Here is a 10,858-nt window from a genome sequence, read left to right as displayed (position 1 = left end):
ATTAAAGGTGGACTAAACTCAACTCTGATTTTTTCACAGAATAATGTATGTGTACCGGTGAGTTCATTTTCATATCGAAAGAATTTTTATTCGGTCTGAGAGCGATCGAAGGTGAGTTTGGGCATATCGGTGGCCTAGAAATTCGACTTCGACCATGTTGATTTTTTTTCAAATTTTGGCGACGAAAACCTGAAGAAAACAATGTTTTCGAAGTTCCACGGCCACTGAAATGTCCAAACTATTTCGCCGCTCGTTCTCAGCGGGGTTTTTACGGAATCAAAAAATTCTTTCGGTATGAGAATGAACTCAAGGAAATGAAGAAATTAACATACGACCGAAGTCAAATTTCTGGGTCATAACGCCGATTTTCACCGGCCAGAGAAATGCCCAAACTGACCGGCGATCGTTTTCAGCGGGTTTCAGAACGATTTTTAAAATTTTTTCGATATGAAAATGAACTCACAGGTACTCATACATTATTCTACATATGAAAAAATCAGAGTTGAGTTTAGTCCACCTTTAACTCATTTGAAATGAATGTATTCTTCCGGTGATATTGATCTCCATAAACTGTAAATAATTTTTTTGTTTTTTGTTTTTAATGTTTTTTTTAAAGAATTTTTTCTGGTTTTCTATGAAAATGTTCTAATTGCCCAAGTGAGAATATGGAAATGTTCGGTTCAATTTACAACCCCTACATTGCGAATAATTTTTGAAAATCACCAAACAAAGGAACATTAAGAAATAGTTGTAAATGCTGACTGAACAACTTGGGTTCCTGGATATTTATTTATTTATTAAAAAAAAGAGGACAAATAAGGTGCAAAGTCATAAAAACAATAACGGGGGATATTTTTTATGGGGAAACTTGAATACGAAGTCAGTTCTTTTATTTCAAAAGAATTACAGACAGGTCACACAGTGCTTGGAGAGTCTTTCAGGAATCGAGGAGCAATTTGTTCTTTCTACAATACCATTAAATGGATTTAAACTTTAAAGTAGCTTCATGCATCATGATAAACAAAAAAGTGCATTTGAAACTACTAATCCAGTAATCAAGAGTTCTGGTACTTCTTTTCTGAAACACTTTTTTTTCAAAAATGATGATCACCGTTTAGTATAACTGGAAACTCGATTCACAGTTCATTGTCCAATATTCCATTGCGCCTTCCCGAACGTCTTCATTTCTGATCTCCTCCCCCATTAGCTCCGCCCACTCTCACATCATCATCAACTCACCTGAAAAAGAAGAAGAAGTTCAACACAATATTCTCCATCATCTCCTCCCATTCCTACATCTTCTCCCTCTCAATACCCGAAATTTCCCTTTTCCTCTTTCGCTTCCGTTAGTAGAGGAATGTCCAAATCGACGTAATTGTAAGTGACATGCTCTCAACCCAACTTTTCCCCCCTGCTCTATTTTTTTCACCTTCTTCTTCTGAAGGTCCGGAAACTCATGGGGTAAACGGGAAAAAGAGCAACATTCTCACTTCAGGTTCACAACTTTTTCGTGGATAGGAGGCGTCAAAGTTCGGTTGTTTTTGGTTGCTTTTTTGAAAAATTTTTGTGTCTCGAAATGACGATGAATTTGAAATCATACAGAAGTTTGATAATTTGCTGTGTGTGTACTGTAAAGCATTGTATGAGAAAGAAAGAGACATTTTTGAGAAATTTTTTGAACAAAAACTTTGACTGTTTCAACAAGTTTTCAAACCAAACTCTGTAGTTCAGAAGGTAGTTTGATTACGACAAGAGAAGATTGTCATCTGCTGACTTGAATACGTTTCGAACAAATCTGAAGATCTTACTAGTTAATGAGTTATTCAGATTATTTGCCATTAGAACAGTGGTAGTTAAAATGAGAATAATAATTTTGATTTATTCTTATGAGTTTTCTAATTAGAAGATGAGATGAAACGCAGCTGTTTATTTTTATCTCACTTTGAAATTTCTGGAGATGAGAAACGTCAGAATATAATGTTTGCACTTCAAAGTACAGACTCTTCGAAATAATGATGAAAACCGGATGTTCTTCTATAAATAAATATACTGTAACAGAATATTTTGAAATTAATATCTTTCACAAACCTACCGATTGAATCTTTTTAGATACTTCTTTTTTCTGGGAACTTTGATCATCTCTCTCAGCTAGACTCGCGAAAAGTCCAACTAGATCTAAATATATTATAAAACTCCCACCAACAATGATGATATAGTACGTACCTTCATCTGAAACCAGTTTGTCCTTATTCTACTCGAAATTCTAAAAGAAAACTCAAGACAGCAATGAATAAACCGCTAATGGGTCGAATCGGATTAAAGTTGGGATCGAGAGAGAATATTTTTATTTTCCTTTTTTGGTTTTCAGAATATTTCGAAAAAAGTACCGCTTGCAAGTCAGTTGCGAGCAATTATACAATTCTTCTACTTCAGCTTTTGGGATATATGTTCTTAAAATTTTGGAATATATGTTCTAAGAGATATGTCTAAAAACTGGAAGCCAGTTTCAAAATGTGGGTTTCACACGATTCTCTTTATGGAAGCAATTTCATTTGGCCAGATTTCCATCATTTTGTGATTTAAATTTTGTGATTTAAGTTAGTTAGAATTCTGTATTGTGTGAGTAAAATTCCACGTTTACCTTATTCAATTTCTCCTGCTTCGTCGATTTATTAATTTCGGACAACATCTTTTAGAAAGACTGCTATTTTTCTGACTGTACTAAACTTTCTCGGAAAAGTTATTTCCATGAAAAATTAGATGTGATGTTCACATAACAAAAACTGAAACCATCTCGATGACTTCAAATTATTTTGAAACTGGAAAAAAATTAGCAAAAAAAAACTCCCTGTCATAAGATTATTGTTAAACGGCTTTAGTTGAGTTGCTGATGAACACCCACCCAGATTAAGACGTTCATGAATTATCTTGATTACACTTACACTACATATTTCAAGAAGTATAGGTTTCATTCTAGTTGCAGCGAGACAGTTTTTTAAAAGTTCTGGAACATTTTCGAAGTTATTCTGGGAGTAATTACAATTCGTACAGTTTCATCAGTATCATAAATTTATGGGTGGATTATTTAGCTTTATGGTTTTTTTATGAAGAATCTGTGAAGACTTCAAAATTGTTGTTGGATGTTTTCATAATGGGCACCCTATCTCACCATTGTCATAAATTTGTTGGTGGAATGAATCTCACAATTGTCAGATTTCGAAGCTTTCTTCACTTTCATGTCTTAAAAATTTCGGTTTCGATAGTTCCATGATAATGGCTCTCATTTCAAAAGTACCGTTTCTTTTTGATTCACTTCATTACCAAAATAAATAACATATTCACCCAAAAAACAACATTTCGATCTTGATCTATCTTCCTCTCTCCCCTCTTCTTAATAATAAAAATTCAAAAGTTTAACGAATACAAACATTCCATGCCAACAAATTCCAAAGTTTACGTTTCTTGCTCCAGAGAAAAACGTCATTCTCTCATGTTCCTTGTCTATATTCTTGTTCTTTCCCTTCCCATTCTCCTCCTACTCAAAAGTGAATATCATTTTTCTATCCGTTCCTTTTTCCTTGCCCTCTTCCCAAAAAGAAGTCCCTGGAGCTCATAAAAAAGTGCTCATGTCCCATATGTTATATCTTTTCTCTCTTCAACCCCATTGCCACGTCATGGACACCTTCCGACTCTGAATATTCTCATCTTCTTTCCTCCCCATTTTCACATAACAATACACCTTCCCTCTCTATAAACTTTATCCTTTTCGACGACACATAATTGCCCTATGTGTAATTGTGCCGTAGAATAGGAAAAGGAAGACGTCGGCTCTTCTTCACTGAAGAGAATGAGAGTCTCTCTGAAAATGTGAGTGACTCCTTTTTCCGTCTCTCATTATTTGGATAGATGAGGACGGCGGAGGGGGGGGATGAAAAAAACGGATGAGGTTGGACGGTGACTTCGTCTTTTTCTTCAAGAAAAAGACGACGAAGATATACTCATCAATTAATCATTCACTCGCAAAAAGGAATCCCGTATGTTTTTCATTCCGCCTTACTTTTATATTCTCTTTGCTCTGATTTTTGTTTGATCTACTAGGTTCCTTTGCTCTGGTAATTATTTACTTATTTGTTTCTTATTACATTGAAATGAACGAACTGTAAAGAATTCAGAGGAAACTATTTTCGTACTGAAACTGAAAAAAACAAAATAGCAATTTCTTCGATGGGTCTTTTAATTCAGTGAAAGCTATACTGTTTCACCGAAGTTATTTAGAAACATTTGATTATATTGTTTTAGTCCGTGCTCTAATCTTAAACTAAGTTTTCCTTCCGAAATTTTACTATATTTTTCGTGCTAACAATTTGTTTTGAGTGTTCATATTGCTCTGGTTTTTTGCTTCTTTTTCGAAACATAGACTCTGATTTATCTTTTTTTTAATGGGGTTATTCAGGTCATGTAAAAGTGTATTTTAATACATTTTTTCCTTATTCACGAGTGTCGAGAAACTATTTTTTACAAATCTCAGTTTACCGTTGCTCGAACAACGTTTTTCCCCCTTTTTGCATTTTTCGACATGCGAATGTAGAAAAACTATCAAAAAATTGGGGAGAAAATTAGAAAAAAACATGTGAAAAATACATTTTTTACCGTTCGTGAATAAGTTAAAACATGTATTAAAATACATTTTTACATTACCTGAATAACCCCATAAAACTAATTGTAACAAAACAAACTTTAACACGGTTCAATTCTGACGTAGAATTGACCTACTGTTTGAAACTGATAATTTTTAAAAGAATGTACAAAGAATTTTTTCCTGTTTCGGTAAATTTTAATATCATAGCCACGTTAGTGTAATGTCGTTATCATACTTCTGGCTTCTTTTTCAATTATAAAGGAAGATCGGTTTCAAATTATTCGTTTTTCTTGTTTTTTTTTAACCATGCTTCGTTCAGCCACCGTTCCGTCTCACCTCTATCACCAGTTTGTCTGAAAAAAATATTTTTGGAAAACAGGAAATGCGGATTAAGTTTTTTCGAGTGTTCCTGTATCTTCTCGAAAATGCAGTTTTCGGTGTTCTACTTGAAAAGTGAAAATATCTCAATGAGAACATTGATTTTCGGTTTAATAATCATGATTTTTTAAATACTTATTCATTATGTATGTTAAGAACAGGATGATTAACCATGAAATTGGATGATTGAGATTTACTTTGATAATGAAAAAAGTATTATTAGTTTGAATCGTAAACATCTGGAAAGAGGAACAGACTTCATGAAATACGTTTTCACCGCCTTCATCATTGACAAAAGATACAATTTCCCATGTTTTATTTAGTATGATAATTGTGATAACTAACGAAATTAAGAAACCAGAAAAAAGATAAAAAGCTCCTGAAACTTAGAAAAAGTTGGAAAATAACTCCTCGAATGATGTCCGAGTCCTTTGATCTATCCAGAATTCCTTGTCCTCTTCCTTTTCAAATCATGACCTCATTCATCCACTTCCGATGACCTATACTATGATGTGAAATGCTTTTTTTTTGGAGAGAGAGAGGTGTTCTTGGAAATAAGTTTTTATTTTCAAAGTCTTCACCGTCATAATTTTGTGTCTCTATCACTGTTTCAGTAACGTTGTAAATCCAAAATGAACCCATTGAAACCGATAGAATACTTCTATTTTCAGTATTGAACTTGCTGTTCCAATAAAGTTAAAAGTTTTCTTCATCAGATTATTCGTATTCTGATATTTCAACAACTACCTCTCTCTATCTCTCTATCTTTTTTTCATTAGTTTCGTACTGAATTGACAGTTTGACATTTTGTCTTTTTTCAGTTAAAGAACACTTCTTGCTCTCACTCTCCAGTCTTATTCGAAGCCATTCCACATCTCTTTTCAGATGATATTCACCCTATTATCCACATTACCCGTCCTCATCATCACATCAGAACTTGATTACTCCGAGTTGGTTCATTCGGCTGAGTTGGGTGAGTACGGATCGAAATATCGGGGAAAGAATCTAGAGTTCTGGGTCAACCGGAAGTTGAGATATTTCCACTGTTTCTGACTCATTACATTACCAGGTAGTGTTCGTACGACGCTGATTTATCTTGTTGAAAAACATGTGGAATGATTTTTTACAAAGACGCTCAACAGCAACTGAAAATGTAGTTTCTCAAATATTTCACTGTGGTTTTCAAAAATTCCTAATATTTTCCTTGTTAATCAACTGTTTCAATCAACAAAAAGAAAAAATGTTTCAGACAAATGTCATATTTTATCCGAGCCCAACTCCTTACTTCTTCTTCCTTTCATTTTCACACACCTTGAAAAATATTCATTACGATTCAACGAACTTGATTATATAGATGAATTAACAGAATTTCTGTCGGGTCTGTATTATTGCTGCAGACAAAACGCTCTCCTATATTATAGTGTTGATCCTACAATAACGTACTCCACAAAATGTCAAATAAAAAATATAAATTCTCTGTGGCAGATAGTTTTGAAATTGAAATATTTGTTTCGATAACTCATTCAAATTCGAGAATGATTATAAAAAGAACTTTTTCAGTATCCTCATCATCCTCCCATCTCCATCAAAAATCTTTCAATTCTCGAAAAAGAAATTGCACTCGAGACACCGATATCATAGACCGATTGCTCAATGGAACAGGATACAACAAGTTTCGGATACCACGTAAGTTCAACAGGATCAGAAGAATATTGACTCGAGTTAAAAGAATTTTCAGAAGAAGAAGGAATGACTGTAGTGGTGGAGATTTGGATTCAAGCTATCACATCGATTGACGAGTTAACTAATGATTTTGATATGGATATTTATATAACTGAAACTTGGCTGGATCCGGCACTCAATTTTCAGCATATGAGTCCGTGTAAAGGTAAGAAAAGGATTGTGAACAAGTTTCAAAGCCCTACTTGATTTCAGGAAACCTTTCATTGAATCATCAAGTTCTAGACCGACTCTGGACACCAAACAGTTGTTTTATCAACAGTAAAGTGGCACAGATTCATAATTCGCCGTTTAGGTATGGTTTTTTTACCACTTGCGCGAGCAGTATCAATTTCGAAGTGATTCAAACTCGATAAGCGGGAACTGAAACAGAAAAGAGTATTGTTAATAATTTAACACCTACAGTAGCGAGCATGGGTGAGGGCAGATTCATACTTTCATGTGTAACTCAGCTGAATCGTGTCCGTTTTGAATAAACTTTTTTTTGTAAGATTGCTGAAATATTCAGTAACAAGAAAATAAGTTTTTTGTAAAAGTTTCAGTTCTGATTTTTTTCAATAATTGATTTTTCCTGATCGTGATTTGAAAATTCGAAAAAAAACTTTTTATTTTTCTCTTAGTGTTATTTAGTTTTTGATGTCAAAATGATGGAAAATGCTCAGATAAACAAAAAATAATGTTGAACTGATTTCTGAAACCTTGAGCATCGTGCCAGAGCTCCAGAAGTCAAAAGTGGCGTCCTCGGAAAAATCATCATAACTCATCAAAAAATGCTCCAAATCAACCAAAACATGTACCAAAAGATGTGTTTTGAGTTTTTCTACAGACCAACATCAAAAAATTTTAATTTTAGAAAAAATAATTTTTCAAATTTTTTTCACTCAAGAATTCCTTTATTCCAATTTTTTCCTGGATTTCCGATATTTTTTGGCAATAAAACGAACATACGTTTCAAATACTGCATGCAAAGTGCTTTATCACAAATATTAAAACACATGTTTGTGTTTTTTGTTCGTTTTATAGCCAGAAAATATCGGAAATCCAGGAAAAAATTGGAATGAAAAATTTTTGGGTGAAAAAAATTTGAAAAATTATTTTTTCTAAAATCTTGATTTTTTGATGTTGGTCTGTAGAAGAACTCAAAACACGTCTTTTGGTACATGTTTTGGCTAATTTGGAACATTTTTTGATGAGTTATGATGATTTTCCCGAGTACACTACATTTGACTTCTAGAGCTCTGGCACGATGCTCAAGGTTTCAGAAATCAGTTCCACATTATTTTTTGTTTATCTGAGCATTTTCCATCATTTTGACATTAAAAACTAAATAACTCCAAGAGAAAAATAAAAAGTTTTTTTTCGAATTTTCAAATCACGATCAGGAAAAATCAATTATTGAAAAAAATCAGAACTGAAACTTTTACAAAAAACTTATTTTCTTGTTACTGGATATTTCAGCAATCTTTCAAAAAAAAGTTTATTCAAAACGGACACGATTCAGCTGAGTTACACATGAAAGTATGAATCTGCCCTCACCTATGCTCGCTACTGTACATGGTTCTTTCCATCTGCAGTAAAAAAGTTGTGATTCAATGAATCTGGAATTACAATTCTTGGAAAATGACAAGTGTCCTCTGTAAATTTCCTCTTTTCTAAAATTGTATTCTAAAAATGTTCCATGTTTCGCTGGTTCCTCATTGATGACCTAGATTTGATCTAATCGTTGTGTTTTCATCTTCATTTATCAAAATTTACCTATTCCAGAAGTGTCTTTTTGATGTTGTTTCCCAATGGAACCGTCATGGTCAACTATCGTGTCCGAGTGAAAGGACCATGCAGCCTAGACCTCTCTAACTTCCCATTGGATCTTCAGAAGTGTAGTTTGATCTATGAAAGGTTTGATTTGGTTTCGATCTTCTCATCTTTAATTCGAATGGTTTCAGTTTTAATTACAACAGACAAGAAGTTGAGATGAAGTGGTCAGATGCAGAGTTTCCAGTGTTTAATTTGTCGAAGATTGTGCTTCCCGATTTCGACTTGTTCGCGATTCAGACGGCGAGGAAACAAGAAGTGAGTGGAATACTTTGGAATAAATAAACTTTGAGCTATCTGCTTGTAGTTTTGAACACTGTTGTGTCGATAGAAATAACGGAATAACGGCACAACTATTGTGAATTCTTCATGGCTCTTTGAAACATGTTTGTCATTGAATTCATGACACAAGTTGGGTTGTAAATTAGATAATTTCGTTATAATGTCATTTTTCATTCACAAATTAGGAAAATGGTGGAAAACTCTTAATCGTGTCGAGCCAAGTCTTCGGAAAGCCGATTTTGGATGGTTTAGTTTTGAACATTGTATTCTAGTTACTAGCAAATATGAGAATATGAAACACCATAGTTCCAAAAAAACCTATTTCTATCGGTTATTTTAAGTTAATCTTTCTAGAAAAATTTGTTAAAGTTTGCTCTGCAGTTTCGACGGAATAATTTTACTAACTAAGCCAGAAAGCTTCACAAAACCCCATTCATCCACAATCAATAACAGACACTTTTAGCTAATCCAAGCGATTTCCAGCCCTATCCAGCAGGAATGTGGGATGAACTTCACGTGACAATCATATTCGAGAGACGATTCATTTGGTATTTCATGCAAGCATATCTACCGACTTATTTGACTATTTTTATAAGGTAAACTAACTTTGAGAGCTGGCTGGGACATTCTTATTTTGATAAAAATAAAATGATGAGGCTGGAACGGAACATTTTATTTACAATTAGTCTGACATAGTAGCTAGATATGAAAATTTAGAACTGACTGATCTCTAAATAACTTCCTAATCTTGAAAATTTATTGAAACAGTAAAGAAAAAGTTGTCTTCCAGTTGGGTATCATTCGCTCTCGGTTCCCGTGCAATCCCCGCTCGAACAATGCTCGGTGTCAACAGTCTTTTGGCAATCGTCTTCCAATTCGGAAATATTATGAGGAATCTGCCAAGAGTTTCTTATATCAAAGGGATTGGTGAGTAATGGATAGAGTTGCTCCCGAATATCACAACAGAATTGAAAACAAATGAAAATCGCAAGACCGTATCAGAACAGAATGGAAACTGAACTTCAAGCCATGACAACTTTCAGAAACAGAAAAAAATTGCCTCAGACACAACTAGAAATAGAAACATTGGTTAGTAGCTGTTTGATACAAAAAAGAATAGCAAAACCAGTAACGCCGTAATTACACGCAACGCTCATCTCAAGAATCGCCCAATCTCATAGCAAACCTGAAACAGAAAAAAATCTAGAACCGAGGTACCAATTCTGTTAATGCGCTGTACCGAAACATGCAATCACTTTTTATCAATAGAGCGCATTTCCCTCTCAACCTCATATCATTTTGCTTTCAGACGTCTGGATGTTGGTATCGATGACATTTATCTTCTGTTCCCTTCTTGAATTGGCCATTGTCGGATTCATGGTTCGAGATGAGACGGTGGCAAAGAAGAAGCAGCAGAAGAAAATTTCGGGAAATGTAAGTAAGAATTGAACAAAATCGTAACCGACTGAGCTACTCAGCCGCACCTTTATCAGCCAGCCAAAGTAGTTGAAGATGCGCTCAAATCATTTCATTTCCAGCCATCCCGCGAAGAATCCCCACATGGAATCATATCGGAACGTCGTTTCATGTTTCCTCCCGGGTGCTCTGACTCCACGAAATCTCTCAATTCGTGTGGAACTGGCTGTTGGACACCGGAACGTATCGATTCGATATCCAGTGTCATGTTTCCATTGACTTTCTTTGTTTTTAATGTGAGTTCAGTATTCAGTTTCGGAAAATCTAACAGTTTTGAGTTTCAGATCATCTACTGGTTCTATTACATTCACCGGAAGGAGATCATTCGGGAGAATATGATTAATCGAGTCGACGGATAGTTTCAATTTTTAAATTTGAATTTGTACACTTTTCTTTGGACTCAAAAAAAAACTATGGCGTTTTATCAAGTAACACAATTAGACCCGTTTTACAAGAAGCAAGACGTTTTGACTACAATATAATTGGTGGAAAAGATATGAAAGAATGACAAGAGATCTGGGGGGAAAACTC

General features: G+C 34.3%; 1 protein-coding gene across 1 annotated transcript; it reads left to right on the top strand.

Moving 5' to 3' along the window:
* Positions 1-5,902: 5,902 nt before the first annotated feature.
* GCK72_013359 (uncharacterized protein) lies at positions 5,903-10,686 on the top strand (the record flags this gene model as incomplete). Its single annotated transcript, XM_003090338.2, has 11 exons — positions 5,903-5,990; positions 6,578-6,703; positions 6,756-6,905; positions 6,953-7,052; positions 8,522-8,653; positions 8,701-8,827; positions 9,335-9,447; positions 9,642-9,778; positions 10,161-10,285; positions 10,390-10,563; positions 10,612-10,686. The coding sequence occupies 11 exons, from the start codon at positions 5,903-5,905 to the stop codon at positions 10,684-10,686; spliced, it is 1,347 nt and encodes a 448-aa protein (XP_003090386.2).
* Positions 10,687-10,858: the final 172 nt, after the last annotated feature.

The sequence above is a fragment of the Caenorhabditis remanei genome, chromosome IV (genome assembly GCF_010183535.1).
Source record: "Caenorhabditis remanei strain PX506 chromosome IV, whole genome shotgun sequence".
NCBI classification, from domain to species: Eukaryota; Metazoa; Nematoda; class Chromadorea; order Rhabditida; family Rhabditidae; genus Caenorhabditis; species Caenorhabditis remanei.
The sequence above is the reverse complement of the archived record's forward strand: the minus strand, read 5'-3'. Positions and strand labels throughout refer to the sequence as shown.